The 21,452-nt window shown below is 43.2% G+C and overlaps 1 protein-coding gene across 4 annotated transcripts in view; it reads left to right on the top strand.

Moving 5' to 3' along the window:
- The window catches only part of Dnah8 (dynein, axonemal, heavy chain 8), a 280,486-nt gene that overhangs the window by 142,904 nt on the left and 116,130 nt on the right, over positions 1-21,452 (top strand). For all 4 annotated transcript variants that reach the window (XM_005389606.2, XM_005389605.2, XM_005389608.2 and 1 more), the window contains exons 50-60: positions 1,398-1,644; positions 1,773-2,014; positions 2,100-2,240; positions 3,835-4,075; positions 7,380-7,522; positions 8,116-8,250; positions 8,619-8,741; positions 11,322-11,535; positions 14,316-14,425; positions 18,493-18,656; positions 19,668-19,860. In XM_005389606.2, the coding sequence (XP_005389663.1) occupies positions 1,398-1,644; positions 1,773-2,014; positions 2,100-2,240; positions 3,835-4,075; positions 7,380-7,522; positions 8,116-8,250; positions 8,619-8,741; positions 11,322-11,535; positions 14,316-14,425; positions 18,493-18,656; positions 19,668-19,860 (1,953 nt within the window). The remainder of the gene's footprint in view (positions 1-1,397; positions 1,645-1,772; positions 2,015-2,099; positions 2,241-3,834; positions 4,076-7,379; positions 7,523-8,115; positions 8,251-8,618; positions 8,742-11,321; positions 11,536-14,315; positions 14,426-18,492; positions 18,657-19,667; positions 19,861-21,452) is intronic.

The raw sequence follows: 21,452 nt of genomic DNA, 5'->3' as shown, positions 1-21,452 counted from the left end.
ACTGCCCTGTCCACTTCATCAGCAGACTAAAGAACCCGCAGCAGTACCACAGCATTAAATGTCCGTAAACTCGATGCTTTGGGAGGTATTTTGAAAGGCTTTTGAAAAATGAAGGCTCTCCACCTAGAGAGTGTTAAACACTGCACTTGAAAAAAATTGCAATTTTTATTTTAACTTACTATGGTTTGCCAAGTTATAACACATGTATGTATAAAGGGACAGCTCCAGATCTTACCAGGAAATATATGGAGAAAAGTTTTATTTTTCATCATCCATGCATCAGAAGCCATTAAAATTTTGGCAAAACATGTGTATGTGGTATGCGTACAGTATCCTGTGTACTAAGATCCCGGTCATCTCAGTGGGTGACTGGAATAGAATCTGAGTGATAGCAATAACGTTATTCTGGAGCAAAATGTGACACGCAGTGCCTCTGCTGCTTTTAAACTACGGATGACAATAGTAATCCATCACTACCCCAAATGTTAGAACAGCTCTGATGATTCTACTTCTGGCCGGTGGTGAGACCTTTGACTACTTCTTATCAAGAGGCCTGTAGGTGGAATACTTAACAGGTGCTGTCGGTGCTCTGCGAATATTTTCTTGAATCCCTTTGTACCATGTCCATGTTCCCCTTCCTCTGAGTCTCTGTGTTTTTGCATCTAGTAGCAAAAGGACGCCTAGAGCCACTTTGTGGGTAGGCACAGAGGGCAGGCCATGCCTGGGGGTTTTTTACCCCAGCCCCAAGCGGTCCTTTCCTTACAGAAGGACGGATGGGCGATGGAGCAGGAAAGTCAAACTCTTCTGCTTCCAGGTGGGACAGTCACTGGCAGGTCTGCGGCAGGAGCGCTCTGAAGTGTACCCTCTGCGGCTGTCCTCAGTCACACCTTGCTTGGCCTCTTCCCACCCGCGTCACACTTCTCCAGGTCCTTCTCTGTTTCTTCTTGCATGAATCACTGGCAGTGAACCCTCATGCAAGACCTGCTCCCAGGGACCTAACTAGAGGCCACCATGAAACCCGGATCTTCACTGCAATGCTGCTTTCTACCATGAAGGGGCAATATCGTCACACTGGATGCTGAGAAAGTTTGCGGGTGGGAAAACCCAAATCACAAGAAGTAGTGGTTTGAGAAGCAAAAGCGAGAACCTGAATTAATTACTTCCCAAAATGTCATTCAAATCCCGCATTGTCATTACTTTATCACTGATGTCATTTTCTAATGCGATGCTAATTGGCTACCCATATCCAGTAAAACCAAGCACATTTTTATGTCTTACATACTGAGGTAGTTAATGAAGAGCTTCATTCAGGCCTTTAAAATTTCAGCTCTTATGAATGTCAGCCAGAGACTCATAAAATTACTTTTTTTTTTTCAATTTATCATTTAATTGTGCAGTTATATGAGACATCTCTGGTACGCCATGGATTGATGACCCTGGGGCCCAGTGGTTCTGGGAAGACAACCGTTATAACAATTCTGATGAAGGCGTTGACAGAATGCGGAAGGCCTCATAGGGAGATGCGAATGAATCCAAAAGCTATCACTGCGCCTCAGATGTTTGGCAGACTGGATACTGCAACCAATGACTGGACAGATGGAATTTTCTCTACCCTGTGGCGAAAAACGTTAAAAGCCAAAAAGGGTAAACACAAGCCCCTCTCTGTGGCCATTTTCTCCCTGCCAGTTTATCCATAGCACAATCTTTGCCTAATTCTCTGTTTTAATTAATTCGTGGATGACAAGGGATTTTTCGGTTTTATTTGCTTGCAGGTGAAAACATTTTCCTCATTTTGGATGGCCCCGTGGACGCCATTTGGATCGAGAATTTAAATTCTGTGTTGGATGATAACAAAACCCTCACGCTGGCGAATGGAGATCGCATTCCCATGGCCCCTAGTTGTAAGCTTTTGTTTGAGGTCCACAACATTGAGAATGCATCTCCGGCCACGGTTTCTAGGATGGGCATGGTCTATATCAGCAGCTCTGCGCTCAGCTGGAGGGCAATACTACAGGTGGGGATGAGAGTTGCACAAAGGTCTGCCTGGGGCCTAGGATTCTGCACCTTCTTAATAAACAGATCTGGTCCCTTTACTGCAGGCATGGTTGAAGAAGCGGACCGCGCAGGAAGCTACTATATTCCAGACTCTGTATGAAAAAGCATTTGAAGATGCATATACATACATGAAACTAAACCTCACTCCAAAAATGCAGCTCTTAGAATGCAACTACATTACGCAAGTAAGAGCGTGGTGGTTTGGTACATTCACTACTTAGATGTAGAGGTTTTACTTTCATTCAGCGGCCATTTCCAGGAATCAAACATAGAAAATTGGTGCAGGGGCTGGGGATTTAGCTCAGCGGCACAGCGCCTGCCTGCCAAGCACAAGGTCGTGAGTTCGATTCCTGGTACTGGAAAAAAACAAAAACAAACAAACAAAAACAAAAAAAAGAAAATTGGTGCAATCCATGAAAGCCTTTTAAAGATGTGGTTGTCAAGGCCCAGAGAAGATCCTACGAACGATCTCATTATCATCCTCTCTTTACTGTTTTTGCTTTCTAGAAAGATGTTGTCAAGGAGAGAGGAATGACCTTTCTCACTGTAACCTGTCCCAGGAAGTGTGTCCCCTAACGAGAGCTGACAAAATAAGTCAATAAAGCTAGGGAGTTTCAGAACAGTACAAAAAGGAGTCCCTGTCAATCAGAAAAACTTGGATGATGGCTTGGACCTCGGAACTTGGCTTAACAAAATTTCATATACAGCAGACAGAGAACACATTTAAATAAAAATTCTCTGAGGAGTACCTTGCAGCACGCCACTGCCACCACCTTATTTCAACTTCTTATGACCCTTTGGAAAAGAATTGTAGATTTCTAAGGGCTCCGCTACTTCCGGTCTGTTGGTAGGAATTATTCACCCTAGTGCTTTGAGTCTCAAAGTTAAGTGATGTCCACTAGTGAGGCCAGGTAGTTTAGCAATAACATACAGGGCCCAAATCAATGAATTATTTTGTAATTACATTTAGATGGATAAGAGAAACTTTTTTTTTTTGGTACCGGGAATCGAACTCAGGACCTTGTGCTTGCCGCTGAGCTGTATCCCTGGCCCAAGAGAAACTTTTATCTTGAAATAATTTTGTTTTCTTAAAAGGCCAGACAGTAAATATTTCATGCTTTGCACAACTCTGTATTGCAGCTACTCAACTTTGCCCTTGCACACAAATGCAGACAGAGCGTGATGACCGGATGTGTGAAGGCCAGGCCGGCTCTGGCGACTTCAGTGTAGAGTTTAAATAAAATATGGAAATTTCTGCTTCCAGACACAACGGAGTAATAGAAACTGGGTTTAATCTCTTGCTTTAGAAAGCTGGACAAAAACTCTGCCAAGCAGGTGGCTGCCCCACTCCAGGGCCCCAGGTTGCTGAGTCCTACAAAATATTAAAAAGAAATAAAATCTTGGATTTGGATTGGGTGAGCCAACTTTGGAACCAGAAGCTACCTTAGAAAACATCTACAGGTGGCCTTTTACTTTTCAGACCAGGAAACTGAGAGAGGAGCAGCTGTGGGTAGAAACCGCACTTCTAGATTCCAGATTCTCCCATACCACGCAACTTGTCTGACTCTGGAAGGTTAGGGGTAGCCTTAGGCTTAGGCCTCGCTAGGCTTCTATTCTGAATGCTGTGGGCTGGAGAACAGGGATCAGGTAATAACTTGAGATACATGTGTCCTCTTTTCTCTCTCCCTCCTCCTTTTAATTTTATTATTATTTCAAAAGATTTTCTCCTGAAATTTTTTTTTTTAATTTAAAATTGTATCTTATTTAAAAATGTTTCAGTCTCTCAATCTTCTGGAAGGCTTAATCCCCTCCAAAGAGGAAGGTGGTGGTGTTTCCAGCACCGGTCATCTGCAAAAATTATTTGTCTTCGGCCTAATGTGGAGCATAGGAGCCCTTCTGGAACTGGAGAGCAGAGAAAAGCTTGAGGTCTTTTTACGACGTCATGAGAGCAAGTTAGATTTACCAGGAATACCCCCAGGCACAAACCAAACCATGTATGAGTTTTATGTTACTGATTATGGTAAGAACAGCAAATTATACTTTTCTTAAATGAGAAAAATACAAATTTTCATGAACTCTTCTATGGGGCAATATGAACAACAATTTTTAACACCGTTTTAAGAGAGGGAGCTAGGGCCGGGCGTGGTGCGCACGCCTGTAATCCCAGCACTTGGAAGGCTGAGGCAGGAGGATCGTTGTGAGTTCAAGACCAGCCTGGGCTACAAAGTGAGCTCAAGGTCAGCCTGAACTGCAGAGCGAGACCCTGTCTCAAAAAGACAAAAAAAAAAAAAAAAAAAAAAAAAAAAAAAAAAAAAAAAAAAAAGAGAGGGATCTAGGCAAAAGATAGTAAGATTTTGCATATTAGCCAGGCCAGGAGCTAGTATAGAGAATCCTGACTTTTTCTTTTGGAGGGACCCAAGTAAAATCGGGCATAAATAAGTAGCTATACCTTTTACATCATCTACTTCTAAAGGCTCAAGGAGGGAAGATAGGAGCATAAAAGAACAGAATTTTTTCATGATGCAAAATGTGGAAAGACGCAGAACAGGTCAGTCTCATAACTTCCCTGTTGGAAATGTCAGAATGAGTGGAGAGTTAACCCAGCAGGTGGGGCCTCCGTTATATGCAGAGCAGACTTGTTGGGGCGGGGCTAGTACTGTCACCTTAGTCCCGGCCTTCCAGGTGTGGCAGAGCCAGCTCATCTCTCCTTAGAAGTGCCCTTGAATTTGGTGCTTTTATCCAGAGTCCAGGCCCCAATTCTTCTAAGCCCCAGAGAGGAAAAGACACGCTTCTTACATTTGCCTCGTCTTCCTAAAACCTCTAAAACAGCAAAGATTTTTTTTGTTGTTGTTTTAATGCATAAACTCAAAAGGATAAATAGAACAGGAGAGAAAACAGCAGTAGCAAACTTTTGAAAGCAAGAAAGCGGAAAAGTAATGGTAGCTTAGCGTGCTTGCAAAGCCAAGTCCCAAACTGGCCGTGGGAAGAGTTGAGAAGTAACTTGGGGGACATCACTGAAACCACAAAGGGCTCAGGCATTGGAACCTGGGGTAGAGGTGGAACTAGACGTCAGACGTGTGCTTGTGAGTCTGTTTAAGAAAAGAGACCTCCTGGTCCTCTTTCCAAAGTCTGCGGCTTATACACCATACCCTGCACCTACCACACAAAGGCAAAACACCAGAGTCATGGCTTGGGGTTTACAAGACAGAGGGTTTCCTAGACTTGTGCACCAGGCACATTGAGGGTGAGAGATGATACTGAAAATCGAAAATAAGTGCGAATTTGTGCAGAAAGGCCTATTATGAAGGGAATAAGATCAGTGAATTTTTCAGCTGACCATGTTAAGCCAGAAAGACCAGTAATTTTACAGTACGTGATTAAACACCTCTAAAGAACTGAGATGACAAAAAGGGACTCCAACTCAGAACACAAAGCAAATGAATCTTCCAGTCTCAGCATGAATTCTCTTGGCATTCAGAGCCAGGCTTCTCCAGAGACTTTGCCTTCTGAGCATCCCACTGTCCCGTCTTGTCCGAAGGTTCAAGTTGCTTCCTCTGAGGGTGTTGTCCTTAGGTAGAAGCCAGGCTTCAAGTTATCAGAGGGCAAAGATCCAGTACCCACAATCCTCCGCCCCTGTGGGACCCACTAGTGATGCCAAGTATGTATCTTCCCTTGTGCCATCAGAGGTAGACCTTGATGCATTTTCCAAAATGATGTTTCTAGCATTTTCTTCCAAGTAACCAGCATGGGTTCTGTCTGTCTACATGCTGGCACCTTCTTGGTTTCACTGTAGATGGTCACAAAAGGGTGAGAATGCTCGCTCACATTCGTTCCTCAGGGGGTCCTGATGAAGTTTTCTGACTGATGTTGAGGGCCTGTGAGCATCCCATTTTGGCCCCCTAACTAACAACTTTGGATGGGATTTGTTGGCCTGAGCATATGTACCCATGAAATGAACCAAGATACTCTATGCTTGGTGGCTGTAGAAGGGCTCTAACAGACTACTCCAGATAACTTCTAGCCAGTTCTTCATCAGTATATTTTTCATCCACCCAATCTTCTGGGGCACAGACATCAACACCTTTGGAGATAGGTAAGGTCATGGCTGTGATGGAGATCAAACCATCTTCAGAGGCTTCGTTTTGGATTTTAAATTCAATATGGAGATTTCTGCTTCCCGACACAGTGGAGTCATAAAAACTGGGTTTAACCTCTTATATTAGAAAACTGGACAAAATATACAGTATGTGAAACATGTTTTTCAGACACAACAGAAAGTGCGGGACTGAAGTCACTCAGAGATGTGAAACAAGGCCGTTGTACCAGAAACTGCCTGAAGGTGGCTTCTAGCAGCAGCTCAAGGAGGGGAAATCCACACAGAACTCTCAAAGCGGGGAGGCAGAGGCTGATCTGGGGGAAGCCAAGTGGCTAGGATTTATAGAGCAGAACCCCAGAGAGGAGGGATCTGTACCTAGAGGGGTGTCAGAGAACAGCAGAAGCTGATAATTCCACAAGTACGGTAAAGTGTCTTTACTCTCTGTCAGTAATTGTCAAAGCAGAGTTACTATAAAGAAGATTTGAACATGATCCACCCATTTCAGCTAATAGAAAGTTATAGAACAGTCCATTCCCAGAAAGCAGAATGCACGTCCTTTTCAAGAGCACCGGGCCGGGGATATAGCCCAGCGCCACAAGTACTTGCCTGGCAAGCGCAAGGTCCTGAGTTCGATTCCCAGTAGCAAAAAAAAGAGCACAGAAAATGTTTCCCCAGAGATGATGGACAATAAAACATTTCTGAGTAGAAAAGTGTTACAGCGCTTCATGTCCGTATTACAAATGAAGAAAGGTTTCAGTTAAACTCAGAGTAAGCGGAAGAGGAAACGACTAAATGACTAAAACAGAAATCAATGAACAAAACGTAGAAGGATAAGAGGGAGAATCAGTGAAACCAAAAAAATTCTTTAACAAGATCAATAAAATTAGGAATTCTCTTATAGAACTATCAGCTTAAAAAAAAAAGAAAATATGCAAATTGCCATTTTTAAGAATGAAGCAGAGGACCAGGGATATAGCTCAGGGGTACAAGTGACTGCCTGGCAAGTGGGAGGTCCTGAGTTCAATGCCTGGTATCAAAACCAAAATAAAACAACAGAGAAAAACAATGAAAGTGATCTTTAAATAAACAGATACAGTGACATGTTTTTTTAGGAAAGTTTTTTTAAAAGTTTACGTGATCCAACTGATTAAATCCCTTACATTTTGGTATTCTAACATAACTTTCAAAGGATGCATTTTTAAGATAGAAAATTTTCCTTGCTGTGTAGGTGATTGGGAGCACTGGAATAAGAAACTTCAGCCTTATTTTTATCCAACGGACAGTATTCCGGAATATTCATCAATTTTGGTTCCAAATGTTGACAATGTTAGAACAAGTTTTTTGATAGACACCATCGCGAAACAATATAAGGTAAGTTTAGTAGGTAGAGACTTACATGATTCTGCAGCCACCTTGTTTTTATTTTTTATTTTTTTGGCTTTCTTTCCAGTACAGGGATCAAACTCATGACCTCGTGCTTGCCAGGCAGGCGCTGTGCCGCTGAGCTAAATCCCCAGCCCCTCCCCAGCTGCTTTAGAAACACATCCTTTATTCACACACTACAGATAGAAAAGTTAAACTCTTAACACAAGGGGGCCTGGAGGTCATATCATTGGCAGATAAACCCCCTGTCCCAGGACATCCTGCATCTCAGTGATCTGCTGACTCTGAGCTACTGACTCTGTTTACTGGGGAAAGCGGGTATCTGCTTTCAAAGTCTCCTCCACACCCCAATGGCCGTGCAAACACTCAGCCACCTTCTCTTCCAGCACTTCTGTGGCACTGTACGCATTTTACATTTAAATCTTTAACACCACTAGGCTTTATTTTGGGGCAGATGCAACCTCCAAAATCAATCAAAATTTCATTATATTGTAAGACGCAAGAATACCCAGTAGAACCGTAAGTCACCGGACGCTGAACATCTTATAACAACTTTCAACATGACTGTCTCATGATTGCAGGCTGTTTTGCTCACAGGAGAGCAGGGAACTGCAAAAACTGTGATGATTAAGGCCTATCTGAAAAAATATGATCCCGAAGTACAGCTCTCCAAAAGCCTAAACTTTTCATCTGCCACAGAACCAATGATGTTTCAGGTAAAACCCATCACGTGCTGCTGTAATCAACATACTACATTTTAAAGTGGCTCTTGAAATAAAGTGTGTGTGTCATACGTATGTCTCGAAATAGCGGAGGCTCGACTTGGCATTCAGTTAGTTACCTGCTGATGGCTGAGGTTGAAGCCAAATCAAAGAGCCTATTTTGACCTATTGTGGAGGCTGAATCTGACCACCGGAGCATATCCATTTTAATATAAATTCATGATTCACATTTCTATCCCTTTTTAAACATTTTAACTGTATCACAATGTATTTACACTTACTGAATGCGTAAGATAATGTTATTCTACTCACCTCTTTGTAAATATGGATTAATGCATAAGACAAACCTTTCCTTTCCCTAGAGAACCATTGAAAGTTACGTGGACAAGCGCATGGGAAGCACATACGGGCCACCAGGAGGGAGGAAAATGACTGTATTCATTGATGATATTAATATGCCTGTGATTAATGAGTGGGGAGATCAGGTATGACTCAGACATCTCACACAGGTGATGTTTTCCGTGTTTTTAGATCATTGTTTGTAGTGACATTGGTAATCTGCGCATTATTGAGACCAGTGGCAATTCTCAGCTTTTTTGACTTCTGCCTTCTTGAAATCCCTCCGTGTTTTCCACAGCTCCCTCATGTGTCTTTGGCCACGTGGCCTCAGTGTCTTTTCTGCTTCCTGTCTCGCTTCTGCCTTGGCCCGGGATGCCCTGCTTGTTCTCACCTCTCACTCTGCATTCATTCTCTGAGGACTACCTGCTGTTTTTTTTTTTTAAAAAATACTTTATTAACTTTACCACACACCGGGGCCCATGCTGCAGTTATCTATCAACCCGAGTCACTCCCCTTAGAGGACATCACTAATACTCCCAGAAGTGCCTACCATCTACGCTGAGTCCCCCGGGACTGGTCCGGTCCCCTCTCTGTCCCCGTGCAGCCTAGACACCACTGGAATCTCAGTGTTCATCCTGAGATGAATTCCTGAACAGTTCTGCGCAGTTCCTTCTCCACTCCAGGGCAGGTCGCCCCAGCAGTTCCTGAAATCGGGGGAGAGTGGATGGTGTTCGGATCTCATCACTCCCATCATCGACAAGCTAAGCAGCTCCTGAATTCCACACTCATTTTCCCAGCTAGGCATGTCTAGCTGGACCTCAAACTTAAAGTCCTAAACCTGCTCCTCAACAGCTTCGCTGTCTCGGGAAATAGCAGCCCCACACTGAGTCTGTTAGGAGATCATGTTGGCTCTACCTCCAAACCATATCCAAAATTTGACCTCCATTGCTACCACCTGGTGCCAGTCACCGCCATCTCTCATTGTGACCGTTACAAATGCCTCCTCGTTGTCTCCATTTCCCTTGCCCCTCCCAGTCTGATCTCAGATCAGCAACCCATTAAAACAGACTGTGACATAAGCCTCTGTGCAAAATCCTCTGACACTCAGGTTATCGGTGCCGGAATCCTTACCATGGCCAAAGACCTACCCTGTTCGATCTTACCTCCTCGTAACTCTGCTCCAGCCACATTTATGGACTCTTTTCTCGGTTTTTTGAGACAAGGTTTTGCTCTGTAGTTCAGGGCTGGCCTTTGAACTCACTGTGTAGTCTAGGCTGGCTTCCGACTCGCAGTGATCCTCCTGCCTCTGCCTCCCGAGTGCGGGGATTACGGGCGTGCGCCATCATACCCGGCACATTTACGGATTCTTGTACATACTTGGTATGGTGTTCACTCAGCATCTCTGCATTTTAAATGCCACTCCCTTTGCCTGGAGCTCTCTTTCCCTAGATAGCTAAGTGGTTTGTTTTCCCACCTCCCTCAGACGTTGGCTTATATGTCATGTAATATGACTCCAAACTCAGTCATACCCCAGAGAACTTCTATTTCCTTTCTCTGCTTCATTTTCTCCAAAACTCTTAAAGTGCGCCGTTTTCTTTACAAACGCATATTGTACATTTTGTCTCCCACCACAAGAACACATGCTCTTTGAAGGTGGGTTTTGCCTGTGCTATAAAAGAGCCTGGTACAGTCATCACTCATTAAACTGGGGTGAAGAAGGGGGATTGTCTGAGGGGATTGTGTGCCGTTCACTTCAAGATGCGCGGGAGGGCTTGGGATACACAGGTGTGGAGCTGGGACTGGGACCTGAAGGGAGAGCCGCAGTGTTGAGATTCTTCAGGGTACAGGGTTGAGATGGCATCCTTCAGAGCAGAGAGAAGCCAGAAGGGTGAGTACAGGGCCGGGGATACAGCTCAGCGGCACAGCACCTGACTGGCAAGTGCAAGGTCCTGAGCTCAATTCCTGGTACTGAAAAACAACAACAACAAAAAGCACCCAAAGGACGAGTACAGAGCCCAAGGATGGGTGGGTAGTGAGTGGTTTGGGAAGTGATCCAGGAGTCTCAAGATGAGCCTCTGGAGCCAAGAGACAAGAAGGAGGGGCTGAGCTGGGCATGGTGATGCACGCCTGTAATCCCAGCACTCGGGAAGCTGAGGCAGGAGGGTCGTTGCAAGTTCGAGACCAGCCTGTGCTACAAAGTGAGCTCAAGCCAGCCTGAACTGCATAGAGAGACCCTGCCTCAAAAAAAAAAAAAAAAAAAAAAGAAGGAGGAAATGTTAGCAGTATTAGAAGCTGCAAAGAGGGTGAAATGAGCACACAGACCCCCAGGTCAAAATGTTCAGGAATATAACCCTGAAAGTTTAGGCTGAAACCATCTTACCTTCTGATCTAGATTATTTTGGAGTGTAGAGCATGAAAGATATCTACTGCAAAACTTGTTGTAACCCTAAGTACTATTGCCGTTGGTACCAGATGCCTCAGAATCATCTATGTGAATTTACTTGGGGTGAAGGGCACAAGGGCTCACGGTGCTGGCACTGGCCATGTCTAACTGAAGGCTTAGAGTTCACGAGCGGCATCCTGTAAGTCAGATGGCCTCGAAGGTGATCATCGACATTCCTGTTGGGAGCTGAATGTTTTCCTGCAGATCTCGTCTGCACTCTTCTGTAGGAGCTATAGAGGAATATGTAGTGATGTGTCACAAAAATATTACTGTACATTTTCAGATAACTAACGAGATTGTGCGGCAGATGATGGAGATGGAAGGAATGTACAGCTTGGATAAACCCGGAGATTTCACTACCATCGTGGATGTGCAGCTCATAGCAGCGATGATTCACCCCGGAGGAGGTCGGAATGATATTCCACAGCGTTTAAAAAGACAGTTCACTGTGTTCAATTGCACATTGCCTTCAAATGCGTCCATAGACAAAATTTTTGGTAAGAGTAGCCTTGGTATTTCATGTTGAGCTGCATTACCTAATGTTATAAAGTATGCAAAACTGTAAGAGCCCAAAAGGCCCTGTGTAAACTAAGGATTAAATATCTGAAATGGAGAGTTGACTGCCAGGAAAAAGAGATTCATGAGTAAGATGACTCATGTTTATAGCCTATGCTGAGACAGAAATAGCCTTGCTGAAGGTTGACGTTAGAGATAAAAGAAGCTTTGTGTTTTGGTTTTCTCTGACATGGTTACACAGGGAAATTTGTGCTAATGCATACTAGCACATCCTCATCCATCACAGGTTAATGATAATAGTAATAATAATAATAATATATAAAATAAAATCCAGCACTTTGACATGTTAATGAAGGTAAGATTTTTAACACCAAATTTAGGCATACATAAATTTCACTGTCAAAAATGATATACATACCAAGAAATGGACCTGTGCATTAGATGGGTCTATTAAATTAGATGGGCATTAACTCCTTGATATAGCAAGTGTTATAGATCAGCAGGGGAAGGATAGACTTTCAATAAGTGGCACATTCCAGGGGAATCAGTCCAAGTTCTTATGGAAAAACAATTGAAATTAGAGCTCTTCATCTCACACCAAGCACGAAATCAAATACAGATAGGCTAAGGACTTAAAGACAAGTCTGTAATGTGTTTGGAAGAAGAAACAGGGAAATATCTGAATGACCACTAAGCAGGAAAGGGCTTCTTAAATAAGGTACAGAAAGCACAAAGACAGAGTGAAGGGATAAATTTCACTGGATTACAATTAAGAACTTTTCTTCATTTAAAAATTTCAGTAGAGGTTGCAAAACCAAGCCTTAAAGAGTAAGCAATTTTTAACACATGTCATAACACAAAATCAGTGTTCTGAATACTAAAGAAATCCTTTGCAATAATCAGTGAAAATCAAATAACCCCAGATAAAAATGGGCAAAACTCAAGACACCTTAAAAAAGGAAAACTAAGTGGCCAATAAACAAATACAAAGATCATCAACATGATTAGTATTTGGGAAAAATACAGATTACAAATGCCAAGGAAATGCTATTTTAAAACCACTATATTTGCAAAAAATGAGAAATTCTTCTTTTTTTTTGAAACAGGGTCTCACTATGGAGTTCAGGCTGGCCTTGGACTAAGTAGCCGAGGCTGGCTTTGAACTCAGGGCAGTACTCCTGCCTCAGCCTCCCGAGTGCTGGGATTACAGGTGTGTGGCACCATGCCTGGAGAGAAATTCAGATAAAAGTATTAGTGAGAGTGTTGAAGCAGCTGAAACTCTCCCCGCTCCATTGGTGGAGGTGTAACTAGCCACAGGCCACAAGCCCACTGGATAGCAATTTGGCATTGTTGCTGGTAAATTAGAACATGTGCACATCCTACCAGTTCCACTGCTAGAAATACACCAGTTCATCACTGTTTCCTTTATGATTTGTGCATGGAGGGTCTCACTGAAGAAGTCTTGTCCTACCTGGACATTACATAGATTTTATCCTTTATCTTCTTCTAAACATCAGAGAGCACTGCCTTCCCTATTTAGGTCCTCAATCTTTCTGTAGTTGATTGTGCATATGCGCAGCGGGAGACTTACACAGCATGTTCAACCCAAATATTCATTGCCACTAACACTGGGTAAGTAGATTGTGGCAAAAGCACAAAATATAGCATTGTACAGGAGTGAAAATGAATGAACGCAGCTGCATGCTTTAGTGTGGGTGAAGCCAAGAAATAGTGTTGACAGGTAGGAAGCAAATCACAGCAAGCACACAATCCCAGAAAGTGAAGCTTAGGGAAGTGAAATAGCTGCGCAATCCAGGCCATTTAGCTGATGCCTGACAGAGCTGCAGCATTAAGCCCTGTTTTCTGATTCTGGGTCCCATGCTTCTAACGTTTGCTCCACAAGAAGGTGGAAATCTAGAATCCAGCACTTCAGGAAGCCAGAAGGCTGTTGGGGCATCTAGCACAACCCACCATGACTTTGGAGGGCAAGTTCACGTTTTCCCATGGCAGCTCTTCTTCAGTCTATGTGAATGAATCTACTCCTTTATATGCTGTGCACCTCACAAACCTGCTGTGTGTCTCTGAGCAGATATTTAGTCACATTCCTCTGAAGATACTCTCCTCAGAAGCAAACACACCTCAGTGTATAGTCTCTCTGGGGTGAAGTAAAGCAAACCTTTTCATGCTGCCTGAATCAAAGGCATCTTGAGACCTTCTCAAGGATGATGTGTGACTGTCACTGTCCCTGGCATGGCTGCCCGGTGAGGCCAGGCTGGGGTGATGACAGTCTGGGCGTGGGAGATGCGGGTCCTGCTTCAATTCTGCCAGCAAGCAATCCATGTGATCTTAGAGAGTTTGTTTTCCCTGCCTGGACCTGGTCTCCTTCTCTGTAAGATGAGAAAGTTATTCCTAAGCTTTTTGCAGCTTTCAGACTTGGAAGCCGGTCTGCTTGGGTTCAAATCTCAGATTCACCTGCAAACACATCACTAAGCTTGCGTTAGAATGGGAGTAATAATAATAATGTTTATCGCGTATCACTTTCTCATGGGGCACTGGGAGGATTAAATTAGTTAATGCATATAACACACTCACTGCTAAGCGTGGCTGAGCCACTACCAACTACTCATCTTAGCTGATCCCTTGAAAAATATTCTTAGCATTCCAAGTTAAGTCAGTCTGGTAATGATTTATTCACTGGGATAAACACACACCTTGGTAATCCCTTAGGAAGCCCCTACTTTCAATCTTTTTTATTTTCCAGGACTGATTGGCTGTGGATACTTTGATCCTTGTAGAAAGTTCAAACCTGAAATATGTCAGATGATTTCGCATTTAGTCTCCGTGGGCAGAGTGCTGTGGCAGTGGACCAAGGTACAGAATGGTTTGTTGTCCATCATTTTTTAAAAAGTCAACTGGTCCCCCGCCCCGGTCTCACCTCATGGCTCATTAAATTATCAGACATCATATGTAATAGTGTTTTTTGAGAAAAGACAAATTAGGTGCTCAGATAGATTTATGGCACCTTTTCCTTGCAGAGAGCAAAATATTCTAACGGAGTGATGCTTTCCATATGTATGAGATATTACTGTAAACCAGACATGACATGCAAGATAGAGGAGAATTTTCCTGAAATGAGAACACTGCTTTTCCACTCCTTACTCTGATTTGTGACTCTTTCTTTGTACCGCTGTCTCCCTCCACCAAACTGTGTCACACACACACGTACTTATTGACTTGAGCTAATATATGGACTTCCAGATAGTCTCAGCTCACTGAGACATGAAGTTCTAATTGTGTGATTCTTGGAAGTGAGGTGTGAATTCATAAACGGATGGAAGTGTTCTTAAGAAAGCAGGCTAGGTTTTAATACACAAATCAGAACCCTAAGTAAAGCTCAGCAAACTTGGAGTTGTTGCTGCCGTGTGATTTAAGGCCATTAGGGTAAGTCGGAGATTTAAAAAAAAAAAAAAAAGTGGATCTGTTTGGAAAAGAAGTGGCAAAGGAGATAATTCTCCGTTAATGAAGCCAATTAAACGAATCTGGGCAGATGTCTGTGTCTCTGGAAACTTGGAGTGTGCCAGGCTTTCTCAGATCCCTCAGCTGACTGAGGGGATTCTGGGCGCGGAATGATCAGGAGGAGCTGGATCCTGTGGAACGCAGCGCTGCTCCCTGAGCCTCCGTCCGAGTCAGCTCTGCTCTCTGGGACCCTGCCCTTTGTGCCCAGGCGGGCGGCACACGCTGTTTTGCCTCTTTTCAAGAAACTAAGAAATGCGCGGCAGGGTCTGAGTCCCTGAGGCAGTTTTCTGTGGTGAGACCCCATCTGTTTGCCCGCAGGGCTGTTCCTTAATGTAATGTGCTTGTGCGGCAGTTTTGGGAAGTGCACTGGCCTTCCACGAATCTCCCCGTCAGTTTCTTTTGTTACCCAAAGGTTTCCTGCGTCCACTTTCTCCCCTCTTCTTACCTCTTAAGCCCACTTTACAGAAGCCTTTGTCCCCAGTGTTCTCGTCAGGGCCTCAAAGGCCTCAGTCTTTTTTTTTTTTTTTTCTCCGGTACCGGGAACCGAACTCACGACCTTGCGCTTGCCAGGCAGGCGCTTTTGCCGCTGAGCTAAATCCCCAGCCCAAAAGGCCTCAGTCTTGCCAGTTCCAACTTTCTTCTTTGTGTTCGTTGACTTTTAGGAGCTTTTGATGTAAACAATCCCTCTGAGTACCCTTTCTTTCTTGGGCTTTGGAAGGTTCTTGGTTTTCCTCCTGATTTACTTACTGACTACCTTAGTTTCCGTGGTTCATACTGGAATGCTCCTGGTCTGGATGCTGGGGCCTCTGTTTACCCGCATTTTCTCCCTGGGTGGCCTCACCCAGCTCCAAGATTTTGAGCACCACCTCTGTGTCCGTGACTTCAAACTTAATATGGTTGTTCTAGGCCTCTCTGCTTGCTTGCTTGACCCTAGACTGATTTCTTCTTTCTTTTCCTTTTCTTTTTTTTTTTTTGGAGATAGGGTTTCTCTATGTAGTTCAGTCTGGTCTTAAACTCACAATGTAGCCAAAGCTGACCTTGAGCTAGTGGTGATCCTCCTCCACCCCAACGTGTGCTTTTAGTGTCTGTCCTCTGGGCCTGCAGGGACTCCTAACCAGCCTCCTCACGTGCTTCCTCCCTCCTGAACTCTATTCTTTACATGGCCGTAATGTTTTACAAAAATATGTTCCTCTTTTTTTTTTTTTTTCCAGTACTGGAGATACGGTGTACTACCACTGAGCTACAGCCTCAGTCCTTTTTGATTTTGAAACAGGGTCTCACGAAGTCACTAAATTGCTCAGCCTAGGCTCAAGCTTGTGATCTTCCTGTCTCAGCCTCCCAAGTAGCTGGGATTAGAGGAGTGAGCCACCGTGCCCAGCTTGTTACTGCTTCTGAGAACCACCGGTGGATGGCAGTTACACTTCCAGTGTGCCCATGCAAAGCGGGCCTTTCGCCTCCCCCGCTTCAGCCCCTGCTCCCGGCTCGCGCAGGTTCCTCCTGCGGCCCGGCCCTCAGAGTTTGTTCTGCCCATTCTGATCTTTCTTATCTTCCCAGGGACTTTCTTGGGCTGTCCTCTGAATAAGTGCCCATGTCCCCAGATGAGTCATTATGGGTCTCCTGGCCCTACTTTATCTTTTTACAATCACTTTTAGCATTGTAATATGCCTGGGGTTTTTTTGACAAATGTTTTTACTTCCTGTTTGTCCTCAGGCCCCTTGTGGGAATGGAAGTGTCACTGTCATAGCAGAGGCAGTTGTCACTGATGGTGGCAGAGGCAGCTTCCTCTTAACTGTGTCATCTTCCGAAGAGCAACGGGAGGTCACAGGCAGTGAATCCTTTTCCCCTCCCACCCCCAAAGAAGCTGCCTTCTCTGTATCTTTCCTTCAGATCTCCCATCTTCTCAAAGGGCCCTTTAAACTCTCTCCTGCCTCCTGTATCAATGCGCCTTTGTATTACTTTATATCACGTTAAAGCAGAAACAGACAAGAAAAGAAATGAAGGAAAACTGTTAGAAGAGAAGGCAAGAAGGAGGTTAATAGATAATGAGAAAAAGGAAAGGAAGAATTTTGAAAAAACAAATCCTCTTTAATGACTGCTTCACTCACCCCAAAGGCTGCCATTAATCAAGGCCTTTTACCACGTAGAAAACAACCAACGTATACAAACCTTATCCCCTGAGTATCTGTCACGTGTTTGTAATATAAATGCGTGTCTTCTGTTTCCGTGGGGAGAATGAACATTTTACCTTGCAGTGGGTCTGAGCAAGGAGTGAAACAAAGGTGATGGAGGAGGTAAGGCTTCTCTTCGTTCCATCTCCTTTGCCACCTGCTGTTTTACCTTGCACTATGAATTAGCCAGCAACAATGGCTCTGCCAGCTCAGCAAGGCACTTTCTTCATAGGGAACAGGGGATGAGGGGGGTGCTGAAGCAAGCAAGTGCTTTCCTAAATTAATCGCGGGGTGGGGGGAGTTTGCTTTGTATCACCAGCATGATTATTGTTTTTTATTTTTGAAAATGATGCTAGTGACACCAGTGATGACTTTCGTACGTGGCGGGAAAAGCCTTCCACACCTATAGCTTGGGTACAAGTCTATTACTGTCGTAGATTTGCTCTTCTGTATTCTAGAAGTTGGTGGAAGTAGTAAATAAATTAGTGTGGCTGACTGCTCTCTTGGTGCTCAGACATAAAAACAGAAAGCCATGTTACAGCTGCACGTCAGACTTCCTCTCAGCTTATTACAGAAACAGAAGTATATGAAGCGGGGATTGAGGGGGATCTCCACAGTGAAATCCAGGTTATGTTATGGAAATATATTTATGGAAATCCAAAAATGTTAAGGACCTTCATCAAAGTGATCCACAGAAGATGGTCATTAATGCCTTCAGTGAACATTTGTTGTTCTTACCTGCGTGACAACCAGTTCGTATTCCATTTTTTTGTTATGACGTATTTCCATAGGTAGACTAGTTAATAATGACCAGGAATGATTTTTTCCCATAATTCATAGAGCTCTTAAGAATGCAGAGGAAAATGTCTCATTCAAAGCCAACTAATGGGTGCTGGAGTTATAGCTCAGAGGCACAATGCCTGGCCTGGCAAGTGCAAGGTCCTGAGTTCGAGTCCCAGTACCAGAAAAAAAAAAAATCAAAGCCAATTAATGGTCATGGAGCAAGGCATTGGAATATGCATTGTTGAACCCACCCTACTCAAGAGGTTATAGTCTTTCAAATTCTGTGTTTGTTTTATTTATGATGTATTTTTTTCTGTCAGTACTGTGATAAAAGTATAAACTTAACCTTGATTTATTACTCAGCCTATTTTCTCTGAAATAGAAGCTGTGAAAGACTAGTTCTCAGAGCCCTCCTACTTTTAATTTTATCTGAAAGCTGATGGAGAGCCCTAAATATGTTTTTGCTTCCAGGTGAAGATGCTGCCAACCCCTTCTAAATTTCATTATATCTTCAATCTTCGAGACCTTTCCAGAATTTGGCAAGGAATGTTGACCATAAAAGCGGAGGAGTGTGACTCAATCCCTGTTCTCATGTCACTTTTTAAACATGAATGCAACCGAGTAATTGCAGACAGGTATAAATTACAGCACTTGAAGTTAAGTGAATGACCTAAGAGGTTTATACTTGCAGACTACATCTCGCCTTACCTACTCACATCAGTAGTGCAAAGAGCATTGTGTTAGTTTTCTAGGGCTTAGTAGTAGCAGCCTTAAAAAGCACTGATCACCTTAAAAAGTGCTCTGCCAGTTGGACGTGGTGATGCACACCTGTAATACTAGCTACTCAGGAAGCTGAACCAGAAGGATCACAAGTTCAAGGCCAGCCCGAGCAATTTATGGAGACCTTCTCTCAAAATAAAACATAAAAAGGGTTGGGGATATAGTTCAGTGGTAGCATGCTTGAGACTCTTGGGTTTAAGCCCTAGTACTGCAAAAAGAAAAAATAAATAAATAGGCTTCTGCCAGTTTCCTTGAGAGGTACTAACAGTACATTTTCAGAAGTCACCATATCATCAGAGAGTTCATAAAATTGAACAGCAAAATTGAGTTTCATATATGTCATAAAATTGTGAACTCTGGATAAATTTTCTCGTGGTGAAATCTGGTTTCATCTCATTAAATTCAGTCAGCTTTGTGAGCCTCAGTTTCCTCATCAATAATATATGAATGACAGCATCAGTCTTATAAAACTTGTAAAGTACGTATCATAGAATGGTGGCACTGGTCAAACGTTAATGCTCTTTCTCCTTCCTTGGTGATATAAGTCTGAAAAGGACCTGCATGTACTGTGACCACAAACCCAGAGAGAGGACACTCACCTATTATTGACTATGACTCCTACACTCCTATTGCAAGTGTTAGGGACCGCTGATCTCACCTGAATGATTCATCCGTATGTTCTATGACTAGTGATTGCCGTGAATGGGGTTATGTTCTTGTCCAAGTGCAGAGCATTTTATTTCCCTGTCCCGAGGGGAGGAAGTTCCAGGGTTGGGTCTGAGAACAGGTTGAGGAGGCTGAGACCATGTTCAGCTAGAAAACACGCTTTCATATTTTGCATCCTTACTAGTATATTTTTCTTTCAGATTTATAGTTCCTGAAGATGAGCAGTGGTTTAATATACATCTTGTCCGTGCAGTTGAAGAAACTATCAGTCCCGAAATAGCCTCATGTATTCTCCCTGAGCCGTACTTCGTGGATTTCCTCCGTGAAATGCCTGAACCGACAGGCGACGAACCCGAGGACACTGTCTTTGAAGTACCCAAGATCTATGAATTGGTACGCATTTTCATCTCTTAAGAAGCGCTCACTAGATGTTTCTCTCTGCACCCAAGTTCCACTGTGCAGGGTGCCATAACTAAGTTATTAATGTGTTGTGACTCACAGTTATCATACACCAAGTAAAACGTCTTCATCAAAGACATTTGGAAACAATCTTATTGAAGTCAACTATAAAACAAATGTGCCTACCATCCCCACTTTACTTAAGATTGCTTTGAAAGTTTTAAGCAATGGAACAAAATTACAAAAATAGCTATCACTGTCAGACAGGGAAAAAAACAATTAGTAGAGGATATGATTGTTTGATTATATAACCCAAGAGAATTTTGAATCGGTTTTAACTAGTAAGAAAGCAATAAGATGACCAAGGGTTAAATAAACATGCACCTCAATAACTATGTTTTATACCAGGGGAGGGCAAATTACAATCTATGGGCCATTTCTAATTCACTGCCTGTTTTGGTTACACTATGAGCTAAGAACAGTTTTTATATTTTTAAAAACTTAGAAAAACCAAAGATGAAGCTGGGGATTTAGCTCAGCGGCACAGCGCCTGCCTGGCAAGCGCAAGGTCGTGAGTTTGATTCCTGGTACCGGAAAAAACCCAAAAAACCAAAAAAATAAAAATAAAAAAAATAAAAACAAAAGATGAATAATACCTCGTGATACATAGCAACAATATGGAACTCCAATAAAGGTTTTTTGTGTGCATGTGGTGGGAATCGAACTCAGGACCTTGCACTTGCCAGGCAGGCACTTGTGCTGCTGAGCTACATCCCTGGTGCTGAATAAAGGAACTAAATAAATAAAGGAACTAGATAAACAAAGTTCCTACTTAAAGTTTTATTGGAACACAGCTCTTCCTGTTTGCTTACTTATTCTCTGTGGCTGTCAGCCCTGCAGGGGCGGAGAGGAGAAGGTCCCAAGAGCGCCTGCATGGCCTGCCAAGCCTACGATTTTTACTGTCTTACCCTTCACAGAAAGTTTCCCTGCCCTTACCAGCAATCACAACGTAGAAAACGTTTCAGGAGTATTTCACTCAACAGCAGCAGTTCCTAGATAAAATATTCTGGAATTAACCTGATAAAACCTCACTCAACGAGACAAAAGTACATCATTTTTCCTAAGTTAATTTATAAGTTTAATGAAATCTGAAATAAGATTCCAAAGGGATTAAAAAAAAAACAAAACAACACAAGGTCACATGACCTAAGCCATTCTAAAATGCATTAGAACAAAGAATTAAATGGGAAGGAACAATTTTTAAAGCACAATGGGTAAGCGACAAAGACGGGTGAATCTGGGGCTCTGTAAACAATGTAAGACTTCTGTGTTTTCAAAAAGCCGTAAACAGTATTAAAAAGCAGATTAGGGGCTGGGGATGTAGCTTAGGGCCCAGCACCTGCGTGACAAGTGTGAGGTCCTGAGTTCGATTCCCGGTACCCACCCCAAAATACAAAATAAAAATAAAAAACAGATTAAAAACTAAAAAGTATTTGTTACAATCTGTCATTCATTAGCATGCACCGGAGTTGGTGCTGAGCCTTTTGAAGGAAAAGGCCAGAAATGATGTGTTTCTGGAAATCAAT

This window comes from Chinchilla lanigera, unplaced genomic scaffold (assembly GCF_000276665.1).
Source record: "Chinchilla lanigera isolate Chin_1 unplaced genomic scaffold, ChiLan1.0 scaffold00036, whole genome shotgun sequence".
Classification (NCBI taxonomy): Eukaryota; Metazoa; Chordata; class Mammalia; order Rodentia; family Chinchillidae; genus Chinchilla; species Chinchilla lanigera.
The sequence above is the reverse complement of the archived record's forward strand: the minus strand, read 5'-3'. Positions and strand labels throughout refer to the sequence as shown.